The sequence below is a fragment of the Pollicipes pollicipes genome, unplaced genomic scaffold (assembly GCF_011947565.3).
Source record: "Pollicipes pollicipes isolate AB1234 unplaced genomic scaffold, Ppol_2.1 Scaffold_4881;HRSCAF=5763_pilon_pilon_pilon, whole genome shotgun sequence".
NCBI lineage: Eukaryota > Metazoa > Arthropoda > Thecostraca > Pollicipedomorpha > Pollicipedidae > Pollicipes > Pollicipes pollicipes.
In genome coordinates, this window is record NW_023596576.1 from 27,506,866 (window position 1) to 27,530,272 (window position 23,407).

At 53.8% G+C, this 23,407-nt stretch overlaps 1 protein-coding gene across 3 annotated transcripts; it reads left to right on the forward strand.

Annotated features, from left to right (window-relative positions):
• Positions 1-11,250: 11,250 nt before the first annotated feature.
• LOC119101341 (uncharacterized) lies at positions 11,251-15,497 on the forward strand. Of its 3 annotated transcripts, none has more exons than XM_037224656.1 (4): positions 11,251-11,329; positions 12,991-13,089; positions 14,341-14,504; positions 15,013-15,497. In XM_037224656.1, the coding sequence occupies exons 2-4, from the start codon at positions 13,003-13,005 to the stop codon at positions 15,494-15,496; spliced, it is 735 nt and encodes a 244-aa protein (XP_037080551.1). In that variant the 5' UTR covers positions 11,251-11,329; positions 12,991-13,002; the 3' UTR covers position 15,497. The 3 variants fall into 3 exon arrangements, with proteins under 3 accessions (XP_037080551.1, XP_037080553.1, XP_037080552.1); XM_037224658.1 differs by lacking the exon at positions 11,251-11,329 and adding an exon at positions 11,371-11,435; XM_037224657.1 differs by lacking the exon at positions 11,251-11,329 and adding an exon at positions 11,374-11,439.
• The last annotated feature ends 7,910 nt before the right edge of the window (positions 15,498-23,407 follow it).

The window sequence follows — 23,407 nt, forward strand, 5'->3', positions numbered from 1 at the left end:
TACGGCTACCAGAAAGGTTGGGTGTTTGCCCACAGTTCATAAACAGTTCGCGAATCGCTATTCGTGGGTGTCTGCTGGCGCCTTTGCCGCCGGCCGGCCAGCTGTTCACGAACACAATGCTCGCAAACTGGTCCCGGACTGTTCAGGAGTGCAAATGCATATGTCTTAAGCAAACAGAAGGAGGTGACCAAATTGAAAACATACGATGGTTTTTGCTTTTCGGAAGTTCGGAACCGTACGTTTTAATTATATTACCTTCTGAAATAATTTTACTTATCTTGAACATGAAGGCGCTTGAAATGACTCGTCAGCCAGCACTTTGGTTGCACAGTGGTTGGCCCAGTGGAGGGCCAGGAAAGGGACAGTGGCGGCTTCCAGTCATCTGCCGTCGCGGACTGGACGGCAGATGGTCGAGTTTGCGGAATGAAAAAATGGAACAGTGGTCGCGTTTGTTGGCTTCCTTTCGTGTGGACCGGTGATGTACAGAGGCATTTACCGCGCGTTTTCTGCTCGTGCAGTGCTCAGCTCGTCCTGTCTTCGCTTTGCCGTCTACATCAGCGGCTTGGCTGGCCGCTTGGGCATCCCAGGCAACGGTGTGCGTGTAAATTTATCACGCATACCGAAACCAATGCCTTCATGTTTGCGGAAACGAGCGACACGAAAGGCTCAGACGGAAATAGCATCATAACATTCGCGTAATACCGCAGCAGCGCCGGGTGCTTAAAAAACGCTCATGGTCAGCTTACTGCAGGATTTCCTGGTCGCCGACTGATTGCGGACCGTTCATGTTCGTTTGTATTCGGTCGTGACTTCGGTCGCCGGCTGGCCAGCTGTTCGCAAACAGTTCGTTCCTGTTCGTTTATGAATCGAAACTGACCAACATGTAGCCTTGGGCACCGACCTTTATCTCCATCCGCCATGATGCAGCGCATGTCCCGGTGCCGAATGGTACATATCACAGACCGCCCTACAGAGGTGTCGAATCGTTTGACACTTAAAACATCAAACTGTCATGTGTCCAAGGATAGACAAACATGTGTAAAGGCTCCTAGTTTTAGATCCTATTTCTTGACTTATTGAACTTATGCACTTGTTTCTAACGGACGACAAGAAAACATCCCGCGCCGTTATCACCATGCAAAGCCAAAACGACATCGCCTCCAGGAAAACCATCTCGTCAGGCGGCTAATCATTTCATGGGCCCAAGCACTCAGTAGAGGGAGGATTTAGAACGGAAGAGTCAAGTCCTCCAAATGAGTTTACCTTCAGCACAGGAAGCGGTCGGTATACCGAAAGTCTCGTTACAATGCGAGCCGTATTAACACGTAGGCGCGCTATGCTTACAGTTCTTCCAGTAAACTTTATGTGCATTCAAGCAGAGTAGTGTGAATATGTCCTACCATTGAGGTGGAAGCCCCTCAGCGCTCCCAAAACGCATCCAACGTCTTTTGGCTCTCCGAGGAGTTACTGGATTCCTGTAGGTCTCCTTCAGCACACCAGGTCCCCGGGGGTCTGGTGACAGAAGGGAACGGCCAGACATTACTGTCCATTTGATCAACCCCGACGAACGTCCAGTTAATAACCCGTCCAGGTCCAGGTTTGCTTATCGCTGGTAAGGTTACTACCGCATGATATTTGCGTACACTCACCTACCGTCGGAACCCCCCCCCCCCCCCCGCACCCCACTTGCCGAACATGGTGCCTTCCCCGGACTCCTGCACCTGCAAAATGCTTTCTTCTTCACCGACATTGAACAGTTTTATTCGAAGGCTCTCAAACCATGCGATAGATGATCTCGGATTGCTTTCGGTGCCATCATGAAGGTGCAGTCCAACTAAGCGCAGGTGACCCATAGACCCTGAATGTGCCTCTTGCCGGCACAGCACCTTGGTTCCGCTCCGTTTCTTCCTGAAATCGCAAAACGTGTGCTAATGTCGTCGTTCGGGCGAGGCGCGCCAGACCGCGCACAGAGAGAGCCAGGAGCGCGCACGAACGCAAACCCAAGTCCGCTGGCTGCAAAGCGCAAAGCTCAGGATCCTATGTTGCAGCAATGGCCATGCCCAGCATCTGATAGCTCAGCGCCAGAAATAGCAGGCAAACCTTGTCAGTAGGAGCCGCCCGCAGTGACGTCATTCATGGACCGTATTCATCCTTCCAAAGAAGTGCTTAACCGACATAATTATTGCTGGTGAGGCGCGTTCTAAGTGCTCGCTCGGGATTCTACTGCCTCTTTTACTACGTCATAGGATAGAGAAACAGAGAAGTGGCGTGAAGGGAGTCATCTGGGTGTGTGATGTCGTCTGTCTGTGTGTTTTCATTGAAACGAGCTCACGGATTTAGCTTGAAAAAAAACAGGCATTCGGTAATCAGGCATCAAGCATCGGAGCATGCCAAACACTTCGATGTGCCAAGGCATTCGATAAGCCGAAGCCTGAGCCGAAGCGTTACTGTCGGAGGACAGCAGACATTTGACTGGCCCACTCGCGCCTCCCCGCGCCCCGTAAACTTCTTCCGAGACGAGTCCGGGCAGAATACTGTGGGAAGTTCTGGCATCACAGGCAGTTCGCTTCCGTTTGACTCGTAAGTGCTTCTCCTGAATACCCGCGCGGTAAAGGTGCATTCTTGCCGAGAGGTCCGTCCGTTCCTGACATCCCCCGTTGCATCGCTTCAGTTGCAGGGCAAAACCCTGTAACTGAAGCGAGAGCTCATGCCATGCTAATGTCGTCAGGATTTGCATGCGTCGAATAATCTACGGGTGCAGCTGACGGACCTGATCGGGTTGTTAGCGCTTACCCCTTCAAAAGTGTCGGAAGATGTCCCCATTCAATGCATCACAGGACGATGAAGTGCGCTTGTAAGCGGGAAGGAGCGACAGCCAGCTGCCTGGTCGGCGCACGAGAGGGGGGCCGAGAGGCCGGAGGGTCCGCTCAGCGCAAGGTCAACAGGGCGTGTCGCGCGTGTGTGGACGCTAGGGACGCTCGTCTCCCGACCTCGCAGTCTTATCAGTTGGCCACTACCCGCCGGCGGCGTGGCAGCTGCAGCAGCAGAGACCAGCCCCGGAGATTGAAGCCATGCAAAGAAGCCGCGGCGTCTTGGAGATCCAGAGACGTGAAGAGGTCCAGAGGCCGACGTGGCGAACAGAGCAGTTCATTGCATTAAACGCGACCCTCTGTTTTCGCTACCATTCAGAGTCGAGCGATGCCGTAATTTGTGTCGTTCCTGAGCAGGCGCTAAGGGCGCTGCTGCTGTTCCTGCAGGTGGTAATGGTGACGACAGACATGTTATATCACGGACGGCAGTCAACAGCGGCGGGCTAAAGCCTCGCAGTTCCAAGGCTATGCACTGTGTTCATGATGTGTCACGGATCGCCAACCTTTAATTGCGCGTGCCATGGCCCTGCTGCGGTCGACAGTTACCGTGTACCAGCTGGAAAAGTGGAGGCGTAGCACGCGAACCACGAGAAAGGCCTGCTAGGCTGGCGAACATAAGACTGAGCAATGCCGAATAATCCGAAGATTAAAGTGAAAGAACGGGTGTTTTCCAAGCATCACAGCATGAAGCTTTTGCGCTTCCCGACGGTTGCTGTTCTACCGAGCGTGTTCCGTGTTAATTTTTTTAAGTGTTTTATCATTTATTTTGACTCTAATGTTGGGTAATGGATGGAGACCATTTCGCAGCGGGGTATGTGTCTTAATAATGTTATTGACACGAGATAACATAAAACTTGAGACTCGAAAACCCGTATTTTTTACATGAAGCTATTTCAACGATTGATTCACAACAATAGGCTATGCTTGGTTTGTCCCAGGCACGTGGACGCTGAGTGATTGAACAACTTGCACCGAAATGATGCGCCGAAGCAACGTTTGACAAACCATGCCTTCCGAAAGTAGGGTGTTGACAGATTTTTTAGGATAAAGGTGTGATAACCTGACCGAAGGTCTTGCAGTCTAGATAAAATTGCGAGCATGAAAGAAACAGCCATTAAATCCCCATTGCCATAGACCCAGACTGATATGGACGGCAACAGAATACGCATGTGCACATCTTCAACTAGCATACGAGTCTGCACACCAGCCGTTTACGGTTGTTTGATAACCAGGTGGCAGGTTTAGACTGCTGCAACCGAATCGTCCCATGACAGGGCGCCGGGGGTCCCGCGGCGGGATGTACGCCGGCGGCCGGCCGTGAGCTGCAAATACAGTACGCGGGGAGTGGCTGATGACGTGCTGGGGAGGGCGACGGGCGTCGATCGCCCACAGCGCCGGTGTGACGAGTTCGGCGAAGCCCGCCCGCGTTCCCACGGTCGTGGCTCACCGCAGCGCTGCCTCTCGCCGCCCCTGAGCGGACGCCCCGGACTGATCACTTCAGCCGGCGCGGGGACGCGCACCAGGAGGGTGCAAACGACTGATCGCAGGGGCCAGTGGGGCACCGGTCAGGTGTTAGCGCCCCGGCGGACCGTCCGCAGCGGTCATCCGCGCGCGTCCAGCGGCGCCACTCTCCTCTGTACACCAGTCCGGCAGCGAGGCGAGGAGCGGTCGCTGTGGCGGCCCCTCAGCGCACCGGTGCAAACAACGCAGCCATCCGCGGGCGGAACACGGGACAGAGAGAAGCGACGCAGAAGGCCGCGGCCCTGTGCGGAGTGACACAGTTCCGCGTACATGACGGGGCGTATGTGTAAACACGGCCCGGCTCGCTCGCGTGGCACCGCCTCTCTGTCGCCGCCGGACGCCGCCGCCGCCCCTGCCCCTGACGGCGCCGCTGCCCCTGCGCGGCGGCAGCCAGGGTCGACCGGACGGGAAGAGCGGCCGGGACAGGGGCGACCGTCTCCCAGCGCGGCGGCGGCACCAATCCAGGCCAAGGTCGGGTGCGCCCGCCGGCCGTGCGGAAGTCAGGCCGGTGCCGCCTTTTTCGGCGGCCTTGTCCGTCCGGGCAATGTGCGCACGCCGGCACAGGGCCGATCAGGCCGCGCAGGCCGGGCCTCCGCTCAAGGAGAAGCGGAGACAACAGGAGGGACGCGCCCACAGCCGGCGGGCCCGGCGGCAGACAACGGCTGCCGGCTGACTAGGTGGCGGCCGCGGGCCGGAGCGCCGCCGTGAACTCCAACACATCGCGAACCAACTTATCGATTTTGGAATCGAGTTGGCTAAAGGAAGCTATGCTATGGAAAATACTGAAACTTGAGTGAACTAAACAAACATCTAAAATAGTGGCCACGGCTCGAATCCACCTAGCTTAAAACAGGCAGGACAACTTCAAATCCAATATCTTAGCTTGAGAGGGCGAATTCGAAGACGGGGTTCGTGCCTCAATTGAAACACTCCTGTTTAGTGATGCATGTGTTAATGTCGGGTGTCTCGGCAAAATTCCACAGGTTTTTGTCCATAATATTTAGGTGAATGCGTAAAACAGCATCGATATTTACCAATCGGTTCCGCTGCCTAGCAACAATCGGACGACTAGACAGCTGCATTTTGTGAAATCGAACCGGTTTTTCCATAAGTTTCCTAGAGAGCGTGTCGAAGTTGAACTAAACGTTGTCAATAATATGCTCCAATGTTTGAGCCCCAATGACGCCAGTCCTTTTGATAACACGTGACCCGGAGTTGTTACCGATGTCACAACATTGCAGACAAACTTGCTATTGATTAAAAGCTATGGCAGGCAAGGAGGGCGCACAACCCAACGTGCTTTGGAATGCCCGCCTCTATGCTTCTTACCCTTGGCAATGGCATGTCTTCACTGCGTTTGCTCCTGCACGTGCCCGACGACACGGAACGTGTTCGAGTGGCCCAGTCTTCTCGGCCTGGCCGCTGAACTGTTCAACTCAACTGACTAAAAAAACTGCCTTCTCGTCAGCCCCCCCCCCCCTCTCCCCCAAAAATACTGCTGAGTTTGCTCTTACTATGATCTACACTTTAAGTTCGTTCGTTCGCAGCTCGTACATGCGCACACATGGATATACCAATGGCCAAAAATGAATCGACTCCGTACTCACGGATGCGCAAGGAAGCAAATACCAAGAAGTTCACTTTCTATTAGTGCGAAACCCTGGGATAGACTATGCCAAAGTCCAGCCCCATGCCACTAGGACCACGCCCACCTTTGAGAATGGCGGACAGCCAGACAAATTTGAGACATTGCGTGATCGGCATAACACCAAACCACGGCGGGATGGATGTTTGGGTCACTTTCCAGCTGGGACCCAGGTGAACACCTCAAACCCGGAGATGCATAACCGGGACACCGGATCCACAACACAGCAGTCACACTTTCCACCCACGCCTGTCCGCGTCAAAACCAGGCAGGCGGCCTCACCAGCACGAGCGGTACATTGGCGGCCAGCTACGCACAGGCGCGCGGCTCGGCAGGCGTCGAGCGCGGCCGGCGTCGGCCGGCCGCGCCGAGGGGTCCGCATCGTCCCGGCGCCCGGCGGGGCGCGCCGTTCCGGCTCTGGGCGGGGCTGCGGCGCCGGCGGCAGCGGCGGCGGCGGCGCAGCCCCTCCCGGCCCGGTCACCTCGCCCGTCAGCCGCTGACCCGATTAGCGCGGCCGAGACAAGGTGAAGACGCGGGTGAACGGTCAGCCGGACACGGTGCCGCCGCTACCGGTCCTCGTCACGGACGGCGGGTGGCCGCCTGTTGTCACGCGTCCCCCGTCAGGGACGGCGGGGTCTGCCTGCTATCGCACTACTGTCCCTCTTCAGGGACGGTGGGTGTCTGCCTGATGTTAAATTCGCGTTTCACGTCAGGGACAGGGGATGCAGGTGTTTCTGCCACCACACCCGGCTGATATTTGGCATTCGTCACACTCCCGTCCCCCGTCAGGGACGCCAGGTGACGTTTACCCTCACCCTGTTGTCTCTGTCATGGATTGTTTGGGACGATACAGTGTCCCACACGCTGCCATCCAGCGTCCATTCGCAGCAACCGTTATCGCCAACTTGTGAACGTCTCAGAGGGTTTGATCATAGCGTAAAGACTTGCAAAACGCAGGTGAGAACGTACCGGGCAGATGTACAGTCTCAGGGAAGTCCAGTTCGGGTCTTGTCTAGTAAAATTAAACATGCTCTTGAGACAAAAATCACTCTTTTTTAGGCTCAAGAGCACGCCGCCGTTTTACATTGAATCATTCACCATTATTCCACTTTCCCGCTCTTCTCTAAACTCGGCTACACGCATGATGCGTGGGGTAGCGAATTGATCCCATGAAGTACCACATGAAGCTCACCACGGCTTGAGAAATGCCGGCAAATTTTGCTTGAATCTTTCGTTAGTTTATGTGCATTTCAGAGGATCAGTATCAATACAACATAGGTGCACACTGCATGATGGTGCTGATGTTACGGATCTTGGTATTCACTGACAGCCGGGTATTCAGACGCGTCATCAGCATTGGCACAAGACCTCCGTTCGCTGAAGCGGTCGCCGCGTCGCCCGCCCAGCGCCCATCACACGCTGCGCCGCGGCTGACCCTGTCCGGGCCTCAGCTGAGCCCAGCCGCAGTGGGCGGCGGCATCTCCGACGGTGTTCGGGCGTGCGGCCTTGACCCCGGCCGGTGCGCGGTGGCCACCGGCTCGCCCCGGGCAAGCCGAGTCACGTGACGTGTGGCGGGCCTGGGCGCGCCGGGCAGCGACCAGCGACGTGGATTGAACACGTGTCTCCCAGGCGGCAGCGGTGCGATGGCGCAGCGACACGTGAAATTGTTGCTAGCAGTGATTTCGGCATTGGCTGTCAGCTGTATAGAAAATGAAGCGAGCCACGCACGTCTGGTGAATGTAAGATAAAAAGCCGATGTTAGTGACTGGGAATGTGTGAGGATGTCCTGTCTAAGGACTGTTTTGTTATGACTTCAGTCGAATGCATGATATTACTGCATGGTAAGAAGCCATGGTAAGGCGATATAAGCACCCGCGCGGCATTCCTAACGATTCGTTGAAAAAAAATATTTCCAAATGCTTCGTTAACGAAAATATTCCCTGCCCGGAACATCAGCAGTTTAAGGAAGCCGCTCTTCTATCTGTGCGGCCACGATTGTCCGCTCGGAGCATGGAATGATCTTATCATTGGCGACGCATACTTGTTCCATGATGCTCGCCCAACGCTGTGAGATCTAAATGCATAAGCCGAGTGGTGCGGAAGCTAATGTGCCCGCTGCTTTCAGCAGGTTTTCAAATTACGACACATACATACACATCGTCCCGCGTGACGTGCGCACATCACCCTCAATTGGAAGACCATGCAGACACGCGCGGCAACATCGCCAGGGGTGAAGAAAGCTTCTGATTTACCGGATGTGGTAGGTGACCAAAACTGCCACTTTTCTAGCCCATTGGTGACAAAATTTCGAAAATGAAAACAAATTTCAACAGACCAAACTTTATCATGGCATACCATCCCAGCTAGATAAAGCTCAAAGTTTAGTGTTGCTCTGTACTCGCTAACGCTCGCAGCACGAGCATGTGTAGAGCACATGTCGAAACGTTGACGTTTCGCTTTATGAGCAAGTTGAACCGTAAGATGCTGCCGAACGTAGTACCCTTTACCTTTAATGATAGTTTTAAGCAGGTGACAGAAATACCAAAAAAACTATATCAGTGCTGGCGTCACAAATCAGTGGTGGCGGTGTTTTTCCAATGCCCCTCAGATCAGTGCTTTTCACAGTTTTTTTTCGGCCAAGATTCACTTCGGGAAAATATTGCAACACCTCTTGTTCGTAACAACTAATGTATCATACCACCTAATATTCCAAACACCTAATATATCACAACTGCTAATGTGTCGTAACCTCTAATGTATCGTATTTTGCATCGTTTGATAACAATATTGCATGAGATACGCTGTAAATAGTTCGGATAATTCTATAAAGGGCGAGCTTTGCACCGGAAACGATTATGCAAAGACAGTGAAGATCGCCAAAGTTTCCGCAGATTGCACGATGACGTCATAAAACCAAAAGGGGTATTGTTTCCTGGTGCTTGCAGAAGCATTTTATCGGTAAATGTAGGGTTACAGGGATGCAGTTCCTCCAAATGCGTGGGGGTGAGGAAGGTGGGGGCAGGAGGGTGCAGAAGAAAAAATGGCTGAGCCTGCCTCCGAAATGCACTTATATCAGTTTTCTCCCCAGATTTGACGCGCTTTCTTTTCACAGTTGGGAGCAGTGGTGTAGTTTCTCAAAATGAGTTTCGGGGACTAAACCTCCAAATTTTAATAATGAAAAATAATGGATAAAACTGATAACCATAATAGAAAACTTACCTCTCGTTAGGAGACACAATCCCCCTCCCCTCAACTAAAAAGGAAACTAAATGCCTCTAGACTGGTTATGTTAAATATGTCTTTTTCTGATGGTTCCATTAGTTTAGTCTCAACCATCATCCAGTGTTAGGTGGCCAGTAAATGATACTTTAGCGCAAACGAACTCATGAAACGAAAATATTTGGTGGCTACGCCGCATTTCATTTCACTTTTTCCTTTTGTTTGATCGCATTTAAGGTTGTTTTCTATTTATTTCTTATTATTTAGAAGGGTTCCAAATTTTGTCGGTGACAGAAAAGACGCTTTTTTCACCCCTGACCGTCAGCACTACTAAGCTTGCATACACGCGCATCTGGACTTCCTCAGGCCAAGGCAGGCAACTTGCGCTGCTGCAGCAGCGGGTGTATCGCCGACGTGCCGAATTTTGCGGACTCCGAGCAGGTGGTTCTCGTGGGAACGATACCCGAGTTGGACCTGCGTTACCTCGACAAAGGGCCGTTTTCATTCCATGCGAGACCAATGCAACATCACATTGGTGTCGCAATGCATCGAACTGGATTGCAATGCATTAGCAAATAGCATATTGTGATTGCCCACGAAAGGAGGTGTGGGCATGTGCTTACAGATACATGGCGAAGAGTATCTCATTCAGCACATTTCCAGCAGTTCCGCTGTTAGGTTAAAGTCTCTTTACCGAAGCTTTATTTACCACAGCAGCTGTCTCATCTGACGACCCAGCCGTTTAAGATAATATTGCACAGTCTGCAATGTTTGCACTCAGTTTGACCGCCTTCATCCGCCCAGTGAACAGCCATCACTGAGATTGGTTCAGGGGTTCGGTTTCCTCATTTTATCTATTTCTTCCTGCAGTCTGAGAAAGTTTGCTCTTAAGAAGAAGATCTTGACCATTGATATATCATACACTGTGAAAGGGACTGGGCGTACCGGAAAAGCGTTTTTGAGTTCAATACCCAAAAAGTTACCGCATCTATCTGTGTGGTAAACTTCTTTTTGCCAGCAGTTTTTCTTCACAGTGTAATACAGCTATGCAAATCTCTGGACTACACCACGGAGCTGTGACCGCAGAATGAGAGCGAAGGTGACAGCATGGCAAGTATTGGTGGTTTGTTGAAGGTTGAACAGCTGTCGCTGAAATCAAAGTATTATGTTCGCTCTAGGAGTAGGAAACGTTACATCAAGAAAGATATTCACGGGCCAGATTTCCTCAACTTGTGACAAACCAGCGCATCAAAAGTAATCGTATCCCTGGGCATTTCGGGAATAAAGCTAACCGTATCAGGCAGGTGTGCCAAACACCTGACAACACCTGACAGCCCAGGTGGTGAATTCCACCGTTACTGGATCTGCGGGTGAATTTGACGCATCCAGGAGGGAGAAGAAGCGTTGGATATCAGGTCAGATTGCTATGTTATGACGAAGAGGGGTTGTACCGCAATATTTGCCCTTGCGTACAGCCCCGTGTCTTGTCGTTGGATTGTGTTGGTGTAAATCACCGAATGATTGGATTATTTGTCTTGAAGTTGTCGATAATATTGCACGGACTCATGCCACATAATCGTCAGAGGTCCTTGGCGGCGACGACTGCAACGGATTTTTAAGGTTTCTCTGTTGTGATTCGTCGCCTCGATTGACTGTCCGCCAGTCAGTGTCAACCACACTATCCGAGGTCATACAAATGGCCATAAGTCACCATCCGACGGGCCCAGTCCGACCCACCTCGTACCGGACCGGGCCACTGAAACTGCGAAGATTCCGGTTGCCATTAAAATTCGCACGGCTAGCGGCCTCGCTCGAAACAACCTCGGCCTCTGGTCTCTGTTCGATAGCGTTCATAGCCCGATGACACGTTTTTCGAAGACTTTTAGACAGGAGTTTGGTAGCTAATCTGGCAGTACTGCAATCAGCTGTTGATATCCAAAGCAACGCGTGTGATACAGTACTGACGCAAAATAAGCATGGGACCAATGCATGTGGCAAAAATGCGTACAGTTGCGGTGGAAAGTGACGGCGGGCGTCCCTGCGAAAGCGCAACGAATTCTTGGAGGGGTCCTTGGTAGGCATTGACAGAAAGGGTGAAGCTGAAGCGTGGTTGACGTGTGGGCAATTTGTTCTCCCGAGGAACAGTGTTCGATTTTCTCAGGAAAACTAATGTGAAAGTCGTAGGTACTAAGCATCTGTCATACGCTGCATCAACATTAGTCATGTAACAGGAGACACCTTATATATTTAGGTTGAAAATGCATGCAACAGATGAGGAACATCCTGTTTTATCGTTTTTAGCATAATCTGGTTCTGGTTGTCTTGCCTACTGCTCAAACTGCAAAAATGCACATGCTGAACACATCTGGAGTAGCAGAAACACTGCAGCAATAATTTCATTGCATGTGCATTGTAAGTCTTTTAGTGTACTCTCATTTTGGATAGCAGTCTCAGTCAAAGACACTGAAAACATTATTTCCATGGAAGCAGTATGAGAATATCAGCACAATTTGACCTGGCCAAGAATGACACAAGCAGGCCGTACACAGGCAGGAGATGCAGTCAGGTTGCATAGTTGTCCATTGCAGGAGATGGATCTTATGTGGACTGGTCCACCTGCTAGCGTTGGGAAGCATTGAGGTGGCTGGAGATGGGTGGAAAGCAAGCATAATGAGCTGTGACAGCAATGTAATGTTAGAATGTCATTGGTTTTGGAAACATTGCTACCATGCAGCAATTATTTTTTATACTAACACCCAAGGCACCTTGTGTCTCTTTCCAACTCTGATGGAAGTTTATGAATAGGTATTTACTGAATGGCACCATCCTGGGCTCTAAGTGCCTCAACTTGTCCTGGCATTGTGACTGGGTTTGGGCAGTCATATTTTTGGCAAGGAATTTGTCATCCCAAATTATGATGATGACCAGTGTTTTTTACACATACCTTAATCTGTATTGAGCTAGTGCATAAAAGTGTATATATGATCTTTGTAATATAATGTTGTGCATAACATGTGTGTGTGTTGACTTGAACACCATCATTCTATGCCAGTAGGTTGCAGACATATGAGCCTTCAAAGAGCATTTGGTAGGGTTGGGTTAGATGGCTTATTCAAGCACAAGGTCCCATATGTTTTCTTAACTCTTTGCAAGCAGTGTCTTGTCTGGCTCACTGCTAAAATCAGTTTTCATCATCTTGACAGCATAATGTTTCTGACATTAGCCAGAGGCATTTGAAATGGCCTTCTATGAATGACATTACAAATCAATGACATTTTAGATGTTGGATTTCTAATGTGGAGGAACTGTTTACTTGTCTCTTAAGTGTTACTAGACTACAATGCCTGGCCAGTGTTCATTAAATTGTGTATATGCCTGGCCTAAAATGTGGAATGATACTTATTGAAATGGTGCCATTCATCTGAGAGTGAAAAATGGTCATTAGTGTCCTTAAGCATCATGCTGAATTTCAGGCCCAGACCATCATGCTTTCACATGACTGAATGTGATATTTTTTGTACCACTGAAAGTGGGATGAGTGCCTCCCTCATTTTTCCACAACATTTCTCTATGGGAAATGATACCATGAAATAATGTATTTGAAAGCATGAGAGGCATTCCTATGTAAGGCCCAAACCAAATAATTAAAGTTATGAGAGCGTGGCTGCAGAAGCACAGTGTTATTAGTTTGCCAAAAGTTTTGTAGAGGCGTCAATTCCCATGTGCATCTTTCAGGAACTGCTCACCATGGCAGATGAGGAATGTCGAAGCACGCTGGATCTGATGCAGCCCGAAGTTTTGTCTGTTGAAGTACTCAGACAGGTTCTTTCACAGGTAATGCTGCTATTGAATTTAACTTTGGCATTCACCTTGTTCAACTTACAGCTTTGAGACAACTTGGCATCCTAAATATTGAGACTCACACTGCATTAATGATGTCAGCCCAGACCTCACTGCTAGGATATGTGGCTTGATTTCAGATTTGATTTCACTGAAGGCAGTTCAGTGACAGTGGTTAAGGTTATGCATCATTTTATGGGCTGCACAAAAGGTTGACATGGGCATTTATTTTGATCAGAAGTCGGCAAAATGTCCATGCTTCTTTTTGCTGCACACAGTCAGCAGCAAGTGTATTTGTTTGTATTCACATTTGTGTTTGACTTCGTTTCTGTTGTGCCGGCCGTTCTGGTTGACTGCTCCTACTCTCATTGGCATTCATAAAACAGAAACTATTGTACCTTGATTTATCAAAGGTTTGAATGGTAGGCTTCACTCTAGCTTCACGTTGAGTCGAGAACAAGCCTGCTGTCCGCGCCGGTGACGTGCCACGCATCCGACCATAGAGTCTCACCTCATGTGTTACCATCTGTCCCGCGTGTCTGGTCTGTCGCCCGGCCTGGCCCGCGTGTCTGGTGGTATCGCCCGGCCTGGCCCGCGTGTCTGGTGGTATCGCCCGGCCTGGCCCGCGTGTCTGGTGGTATCGCCCGACCTGGCCCGCGTGTCTGGTGGTATCGCCCGGCCTGGCCCGCGTGTCTGGTGGTATCGCCCGGCCTGGCCCGCGTGTCTGATCGTATCGCCCGGCCCGCTCCCGCGTGTCTGGTGGTATCGCCCGGCCTGGCCCGCGTGTCTGGTGGTATCGCCCGGCCTGGCCCGCGTGTCTGGTGGTATCGCCCGGCCTGGCCCGCGTGTCTGGTGGTATCGCCCGGCCTGGCCCGCGTGTCTGGTGGTATCGCCCGGCCTGGCCCGCGTGTCTGGTGTATCGCCCGGCCTGGCCCGCGTGTCTGATCGGTATCGCCCGGCCCGCCCCGTGTCTGGTGGTATCGCCCGGCCTGGCCCGCGTGTCTGGTGGTATCGCCCGGCCTGGCCCGCGTGTCTGGTGGTATCGCCCGGCCTGGCCCGCGTGTCTGGTGGTATCGCCCGGCCTGGCCCGCGTGTCTGATGGTATCGCCCGGCCTGGCCCGCGTGTCTGGTGGTATCGCCCGGCCTGGCCCGCGTGTCTGGTGGTATCGCCCGGCCTGGCCCGCGTGTCTGATCGTATCGCCCGGCCCGCTCCCGCCCCGAGCCGTCTGACCGTGCCGCCGCCAGCGCCTGGTGTCGACCGAGCTGGCCGGGGCACCGAAGCCGGCATTGGTGGAGCTCTGGCACCGTCTGGTGACGCCGCTGCCGCAGCGGACCTACGGCGGCACCAACACCGGCCGCTGGTACGCGGCGCGCCAGCGGAGGCCGAGGCCCGGCCCGGCCGGCGACAGGTCAGCAGGCTCGGGCTCGCCTTGTGCAGGGTGGGGCGCCGCAACCGCGGCCAGTTGTGGGGATGTAGGACCACTGACCGTGATGTCTGCGGATTTTTGTGGTGACCCTCAGGTAAATCGCTCGCTCTGGTCGGATCTAGCAGGCTCTGCCTGTTTCGTTGTGGAATAGACCAAGATGGGTGTTCCAAACTGACAACAGAGAATTGGTGTCGTGGTAAATTCGTCCGTAATACTGTGATGCGATGCGTTTTCCTTCTACATTGGAAGTTGTTCCATAGCCTCCTGTGGTGTCGTCGATCACGAGACCAGTGCGGTTCCTTACCGTAATGGAACGTGATTTGCGTCCGGACTTCACGTCCCATGGCTGCCGGGGTCCTGCCTTCTCCTTGGTTTGTGATCAGGCTAGTTTGGCCAGCGCAACCACAGGTCAGGCCGGTGCTGCGTGACCCAGTTGCTGAACACTCCCGCTAACTATACGTACATGAGTTGAACCCGAGCTATCTTCCAGTGCGTGGAAGTCAGCCTCTCTGTCGCTGTCGGACGGCCGCTCCAACGCGTCAGCCGCCGCCGCGCGCGTTGCTGCACCCAGCGTAGCGACGGCAGCGCCGCCCGGCGGCGATCGCCTGAAGCCTCCGCCTGCGGCGCTGACGGGCGAGAAGCGCATCATCAAGCTGAACGGCAAGCGGTCAGCCGAAGGCTCTCTGGACGGCATCGTCATCCGGCGCCGCACTGAAACCAGGGAGGCCACGCCGGACGAGGGTGCGAGGTCACGCGTCACGCCCCCAGCCGGCGGCGCCGCGCCGGCGGGCGTCACGGTCGGCGCCGTGGGCGCGACGGCGGAGACGCAGCCGGCAAACAATGGGAAGCAGGAGCCGGTGGACTGTTCGCTGGACATCAAGGCGAAGCTGCAGGTGGAGAAGCGGAAGATCAAGATACGAAGGAAGGTGTCCGGGCCTGAACCGGAGGCGAAGCGAACTGCTGGAGATCGGTGAGTGGCGGTTGCCATGGGGGCCTCATTTTGGTGTCAGGTAGATAGGTTGGCCCTTGCGCCTCAAACAGATGGGAACCTCGCCCATCTGAGCTGTCTTTCGCTGACGATCATTGGTTGACTCATGTGGACGTCTTGTCATTTGAATATGAACTTTGAGACAGCAGAGGGGTTGTTTTCCTTCTACAATACAGCACGATGTGCTGGTTGCACTGGGATGCGTGCGTTTTACAGTACGAAGGTTCGGCCGCGGCGATTTGAAGGCGCGTGGGCTGTTCAAGTCTTGGTTCGTGAGTTATGATTTATGTTTTGCCTGGCGCTGGGTACATCCAACAACGTGCTTGAAATGCACTGAACAGGTCACGCTTGTGAAAGTTCATAGTCGGCTTCCGTGATCCGCTGTCGGGTGTGTGTCAGGAGCTGACAGACGTCAACGTTACTCATCCCGCACCTGGGCCCTCGTGCGAGCGAGACCTCAGCCCGCCGACCGAGCGTGCCGTGTGGAAACTCTGGGAAATTTGTCACCTTCAGCGACCTGGCCCGGCCAGGCCACATTTTGCAAGAGTGAATATCTTTGCAACCACGGATTGCAGGTTTATGCAGTTTTTGGCAACATGAAGCGCGGCTGTTGTGTACGTTTTGATTTATACATTGTCAGGCATTGTGGTGTGCCAGATGTTTGACCGGACGGGTGTCCAATGCAACATCGCCACATTTCCACGACCCGACCTTTCCGATTGAATTAACATGGACGAGCTGGAGCCTGCAAAGTGGAAAAATCAACACCTGGAGAACATGGATTGAAACCAGGTGCATACATCGCCGACTCGGGAGTGCAGCGGGATGGGCAGTGCAGCACATGGGACTGGCACACACTCGGCATTGCAGCACATGGGACTGGCAGATCCAGACTGACGCGAAAACGGACGAATATTTTTTCGCAAAAACCTTGGACGATGATTGCAGATAGTCAAGCTGTCATGTCCAAGTAAAGGTTATACCCGTCCTAAGTTTTTAAGGATTTATTCTGTGCTTCAACAATCAGAGCAGATGAAGGGACGAAACTAGCTGGTGGTGCAGGCAGACATGACGTATAACTCAGTCATGATATCGCGGAACTGTCCTCCCCATTGGTGCGCCAGAAAGCGAGCGGCTAGCGACCATTGACGGTTTCCCTCGGGACCAATCTCCCCCCCCCCCCCCCCACACACTGAAACCCCTCGGAGCAGGCCTGAGCGACGGCTCCGGTCGTGCGGCGCCGCAAGAGACGTCTCACGCGAGGCCTGAACGCTTGCACTGTACAGTGTAATGGTGGAGGACTTGGGAGACAAGCTTCGTGTCTGACACGCATCGGTGTCTCCCAACGTTGGGCCAGCGGAGGCGCGCGTCCCTCATGACGATCCGGGAGGCAGACGGAATGGCGATCCTCTCCCAAAGTTAGGAAAGTGCATACTAGGCCTGGGATGGCGCATAATAAAAAAAAGATCAAAATATGTTTTCCGTCCCCCCCCCCCCCCCCTCCAACTCGTCTTCCTAAGATTCCTCGCCTGATGTGAAACGGCATGACAGACTCAATGATGCCGGAACGCTCGCTTCGGTCACTAGTCACTTTAATTGCGAAATTTGGCGCTAGATGGCAGGAGTGGCCGGTGTTAAACGTTCGTGGGAACTATAGCCTTCGTTTTAATGTTTTTCGCATAAGATTCACCACCAATGAGGCTAATTAATTCTAAGCCACCGCTGCAATGTTTGCGCTATTTGGGGCGACGAGCATGCGTTTTTAAGAATTTGACCGAACCGCGAAAACTACAAAAATGGTATCGCGAGAAGAGGTCGTCTGCAAGGACCGCAGACAGCCTCGGAAAGGAGGGAGGGGGCACAGGGATGGCAGAGGGTTCTTAGATGTTAAGAGCCCCCCCCCCCAAAAAAAAGATAATCGGGGCGAGTGAAAGTGATGCGCATTTGTGAGGAACTCTCTTGAACGCTTAAGGTTGCTGAGAAGGAACGGATGAATTGGAATGGAACGAAGGAATGGATTGGACCGGGCTTGTGGCCCCAGATCGATACGGGAGCCCTCATTGACGCAACACGATGCCTTATCGCTGCAGAGGTCCGATAATTGGCACAGGCTCAATTTCGGCTTGACGAGCCCTCGGCTGAAATGAGTTGGAGGGCCACCCGTTCCACACTGAAGGCACTGACTGGTGCGGGGCCCTTCCATTGTCTCATTCCGGACTCTCATCATGAGGTTTCATATTTCCCTCCATTGTCAGAGGGCCCCGACCAACGCAAGAGGCCCCTTGGCACTCGCGGTCCAGTCTCTATCTCTAGTCAGCAAGTATTCCCTTTGCCGACTCGGGACCTCTTACCGACGACGGATCCCTTTAAGGCACTGAAGGTCCGTGACTAACGGGAAGTAGGACGCAGCGTGCTGTAATCCATTGTAAAAAGAATATAGAGATCACGGTGTGAATTATCCTCGATTTTGTTTAGGCGTTCACTGTTCGCCAGCCCTGTTCGAAAGCCCCCACCACCCACCCGATGATTCTCCCGAAGCTCGAAAGTCCGCGGGTATGACGCCATCAGAGCACTCAGCCGTGACGTCGCTATTTGACGTCACTCTACTCAATTTCGGCGCGTGACTGCAGACCACGGGGGGGGGGGGAGGGCATGGTCCCAGGCGCGGCTCCAGCTGCTGGCACGCCCCGCAACGAACTCGCCGCGCCGTCGAGCGCGGCACCACCTGCTCGCATCACCCCTCCCGCGTCGCGACGCCCCGCCGTCGGGCGACGTGTGCCGAACGCCGGCACCACCGCCGCCGCCCCCCCCTGGCGGCGGCGGCGGCGGCGAGCCGCCCGACAGGTCACAGGCGTTGGCAGGCGGCGGCGTCACGTGGTCGGCTCGGGTGTCGGCGCCGCCCCTCCAGCCGGGCCGGGGCACCGCCGCCTGCCGCCGCGGCCGGCGGCCGGGTCCCTGCCAGAGCGAAGCGCGGCACGGTCCGGTTGAGGTTGACATGTCCCTGAGGCGACGAGAGGCAGCCCGATGGGGCCTGGGACAGGGGCTCAGCGGGCCCTGGTGGACGCCCATAACACGCTGACTGTTCCCGAAGTAGAATAACTGGGAACCGAAATAGCGACAGTAACATCATTTGGGTCAGGCAGCTGAGCGGACGAGGTGATCGGCCACCGTGAAAACGCTGATGGGATGCGGTTCGTGGAGCCATATCATTCCCAGCAATCGTGTCTGAGCCGGTGCGATGGGGCCGTTCGAGGTCCGCCGCCTCGCTGAGGTGGCTGGTGCCCCTCAGCAGTGCGCGTGGCGGCGCGCTGCTGGTTGGTTTTCTGGCAATATGAGTTTTAAGTTTTTATGCTGGGTTATCGATATTCAACATACCTGGAGGTCCTGGTGAAATCATGAGATAGGGCAACTATTGGTTACACCGACAGTTCTGAACGTTTCAAGCCGTGAGCATAAACCCAGCCTGAAACGTTTGCTTAAACAACATAACCAACGTGTGCGCTACAACACGGCACCTTCTGGTGTCTCGAAGGTCGATAGCCCACCGTAAGAGCTCGGTTCACCCCCGGCAAAATCGACAGCCGTCAACCGCACGCCCCCCTGCGCCGGGCGGCCTCGTCCAGAAGGGCCATCTTTGGCGTGTCGCGGTCCTGCCATCGACCTAGGCGTCGGCGCCGACTGCCTCCCCTCCCCCCTCCGTGTGTGGGGCCAAAACTGGCCGTCGGCGCCGCCCTGCGCTCGCCGTCGGAAGCATGCCATTCCACGGCGGCCGGGCCGCGCCAAACGGAGCCGGGCGGCGGGCGACGTTGCCGGGGGGAGGGGGGCGGGGACGAAGCCGAGGCGGGGCGGTGTCTTGGCGGCGGTGTTGCCGGGGCTGGGATGCAGCTAGAGCGGGAACGGAGCCAGGGCGATGACGGAGCCTAGCGGTTACGGAGCCAGGCGGGGACGGAGTCATGGACGCCATATGACCGACGTGGTCGGTGCGCCCCAAAGCCCAAATAATCATCACGGGGGGCGGAGTCAAGCAGGGACAGAGCCCCGGTCCACGCCGGGCAGGGACAGAGCGCAGCACGGACGGAGCCCCGGTTCACGCCGGGCGAGGACGGAGTCAGACGGAGTCGGACGGGGACGACGCCGGGCGAGGACGGAGTCGGACGGGTACGGTACCCGGGCGGGGACGGAGTCAGACGGGGACGGCGCCGGGAGAGACCGGCGTCGGACGGGGACGGCGCCGGGCGGGGACGGAGTCGGACGGGGACGGCGCCGGGAGGGGACGGAGTCAGATGGACGCGGTATGGCCGGACGCTCCTGTGCCACGTTGTACCCAAACGAAGCGAGTCTCGTTTGTAGTCGTACTCGGATGATCGTCTCGATGGGGTGGAGCACATCCTCAAAAAGTGAGCTGAGTTTTGAGGTAGGACGTATTGTATCACTTTGAGCAATCTTATCGCAGGTGTTTTGCGTGGTAGCATGGGTGTCGATTTGCATTCTTTTGCTGGGCCCCTGCCCGCCCCCCTCCTCCTACCTCCAATGTTGAGTTGGGCCTGCGAATGCGGTTTGCCCCCCTCCCCCGCCCAATATTTTGGGCTGGAATATTACAAAAAACGTAGGAAAGAATTGGCCCATTACACAAGTACGATCTTCTTTGATTCTCCCTCCTAGCGGCGTTTCCAAGGAGGGTGCAGCAGCTGGGTAGCTTGAAACCCTGACCTGAATGTTACGTCTTGAGCCGATGGGTAACTTGACACATTGGGGTGAACTACTTTATAACTTAACTGCTTTCTTTGTTGTAAGCCCAGCTGTTTCCCGCAACCTAACATGATTTTGACGCCACGGATTTTTCGATGCAAGATCTCCTAAAACAACAAAATTGCGTAGCAATTTCAACGTTGGCGCGGCATACATGGTGCAAATTATGGGTCAAGTTCCAATTTAAAAATTATGAACTTTCACGGAAAAAGAAAATTTTGCGCGGGACGATCTTTAGTCTCTGATACCGCGCTAAGCATAAATAATTGTTTGCACACTTCAGCCGCTATTCCATTATTGTCATGCATATTCAACACATCCATTTTGCCTTTGTCCAAAATGCAAATAACACGAAAGGACCTCCAACGTGCCATGCGGCTGCGCGACTTCGGCTGCCGTGTAACCGGGCTGACGCCTTCAAGCCAACGGCTAAATTACCCTCGTTGGTGGGCCATTTACTATGTTATCTAATTTTATCCTTTTTTTGCTTTATTGTATATCCGCTATATACGCATTTGTTCTGGAAGGCAAATCTGACACTGCGCGTTTCGCTACATCACGAATGTGGCCAGCATAGCTGCAGAGCTCTGCCGAAGTCGGGCTTCCGCCACGGTGATTGGCGTCTCAGCGCGACAGACGCTTTGTTGCGAGTATTTTACGCGTTACAGCCAACGGACTCGTACAGAGGCGGTGTGGTCAAAAGACATCGCCTGCGATGTGAAACACAGTCACACCTAAAGTGGGATGAATGCATGACATCATCGGGACAATGTGAGAGCAGAGTTCGAGCTTAGTCTGGAATCGTGTGGCCGATGTGTTATAAAATGGACATGGAGCTGCATAGCTGTACCATTTCGAGGAACTCAGCTACTCGGAATTAAATCAGACTGTCAAGTTGCAGGGGTTTCAGATGCATCCCTGTGTGCAGCAGATTATGATACCATTTAATAATGCGCAATATTATGCATCTGAATCAAATCTATTTCTAGGCTGACCATTAATCACTTTGTCATGTCGATGAAGAGCTAGCCCATATCAAGTTGAACTGGCTTACATCATATGACGTCCTTCCATTTGTAGTGTCTATGTATCGTCGAAATGAAAATCATTTACATTCCCCGTATTATCATACCCTCCCGGGCTACCAAATAGAATGAATCCCTGTTTGACCTTGAATAAACTAACAGTTCCCCCACCACTGGTTCTATGGTTCGCACCGGACCAGACCATACGCGGGCTGAGCGAGCTCCATAAACACCACATTTGGCGACGAGGTATTTTTTCGAACTCGCCGGAGAGTTTACCATACCCCAGCACCCTGAATGTTATCTATACGGCAAGTTAAATGCGTTTCAAGGCGGGCCAAGATGGCGACCGCCATATCGCCGCCCGCGTTACCGCCGTTGAACCCCAACGAACCCGTGGCTCCGCGATGGACTAAATGGTTGTCCCGCTTTGATAACTACCTGATCGCAGCAAAGATCACTGATCCTAACCGAAAGAAGGCTCTGTTACTGCACTGTGCAGGAGAAGCCGTGCACGACGCACTTGCCGCGCTGCCGACGACGGCCGACGAAAACGGGACGGATTCATATGGGAGCACGAAAGACGTTTTGACGTCACACTTCAGCTCGAAGAGAAACATCCAGTTTGAAGTGTATACGTTCCAATCTACGTACCAGGAAAATGGAGACACTCTGGATCAGTTCGCAACCCGTCTGCGAATGCTCGCGAAGCACTGTGAGTTCACCGATGTAGATCGCGTGCGATCGCGATTAAGACCCGCATTATTCGCGCCTGCAAATCGACCATGCTCAGACGCCGCGCACTGCGCGAAACAATGACCCTCACCGAGCTGCTGACCATCGGAATAGCGTTGGAAACTTCGGAGGCACAGGCCGCAAATATCGAGCGCTGTGCCGATGTAGCAATCAACCGTGTCCAAACCTACCGTCCGCCGCACCATCAAGCGCCTACCAATCGACACAAATCCAAGTCGACGCCGCAGCCGTCGACCACACGCGGGATGTGCGGAGGAACCTACCCGCATGACGGTGGTCCCACCAAGTGTCCGGCGCACGGAAAGACATGCTACCAGTGTGGCAAAGTGAACCACTTCAGCCACATGTGCCGCTCAGGAGCCGGCAGATCGCACATGCCACACCAACCGAGCCCCGAAGTACAATCACAATCCCATGAAGACGAAGTCTTCAGTGCGTCAGGTCACTGAACAGACGGAGTCACCTAGCGACGGTGAGTGCGTTTACGCTCTGGCTACGCGTCAAACACAGCCTCGCACAACCGTGCAAGTCGCAGGCACATCAGTTGGTGTCATTATCGACACAGGGGCCAACAAAAACCTGATCGACAGCATCACGTTCCAACGACTGCACCCACCACTGCAGCTCGCTCCCACCAAGACAAGGTTATTCGCCTACGGAGCCACAGACCCTCTGCCGATAACGGGGGTGTTCACGGCCCCAGTAACGCACGGAAACCGCACCGTCACGGCCAGCTTCTGCGTCGTGGAAGGAGCACACGGATCGCTCCTCAGCTTCCAAACGGTGAAGGACCTCAACCTGCTGGAATTCATTCAAGAGGTAACAAGCAGCTCTCCAGGCAGAACACTGATCGAAGACCTGCTGGGAACCCACCCCATTACCGAAGGAATCGGCAAACTCAAAGACCACCAAGTGGAACTCCATGTTGACCCAGCGGTAAAACCCATCGCTCAACCGCACAGGCGCATACCGTTTCACACACGGAAGGCTCTGGAGAAGGAACTCCACTCGCTCCAGGAACAGGACATCATCGAACCCGTCACCGGGCCGACGCCGTGGGTATCCCCAGTCGTGTGCGTCCCAAAACCCAAGGACCCGACAGCTATCCGCGTGTGCGTGGATATGCGCCGTGTGAATACCGCTATCCAAAGAGAGAGAAACCTCACTCCAACAGTAGTGGACATCATCCACGACCTAAACGAAGCAAAGGTATTCAGCAAGATCGACCTGCGTTCAGGATGTCATCAGCTGGTACTCCACCTGAGCAGCAGACCGATCACGACCTTCTCTACTCACAAGGGTCTGTTCCGCTACAAGCGTCTCAGTTTTGGTGTGCGCACAGCCAGCGAAGTCCTCCAGAGCGTCAC

Coding starts and splice junctions, on each gene's coding strand:
- LOC119101341 (XM_037224656.1), top strand. CDS start 13,003: ATGGCAGATGAGGAATGTCGAAGCACGCTGGATCTGATGCAGCCCGAA. Junction 13,090..14,340: donor TCAGACAGGTTCTTTCACAG/GTAATGCTGCTA, acceptor TGCCGCCGCCAG/CGCCTGGTGTCGACCGAGCT. Junction 14,505..15,012: donor CCCGGCCCGGCCGGCGACAG/GTCAGCAGGCTC, acceptor GCTATCTTCCAG/TGCGTGGAAGTCAGCCTCTC.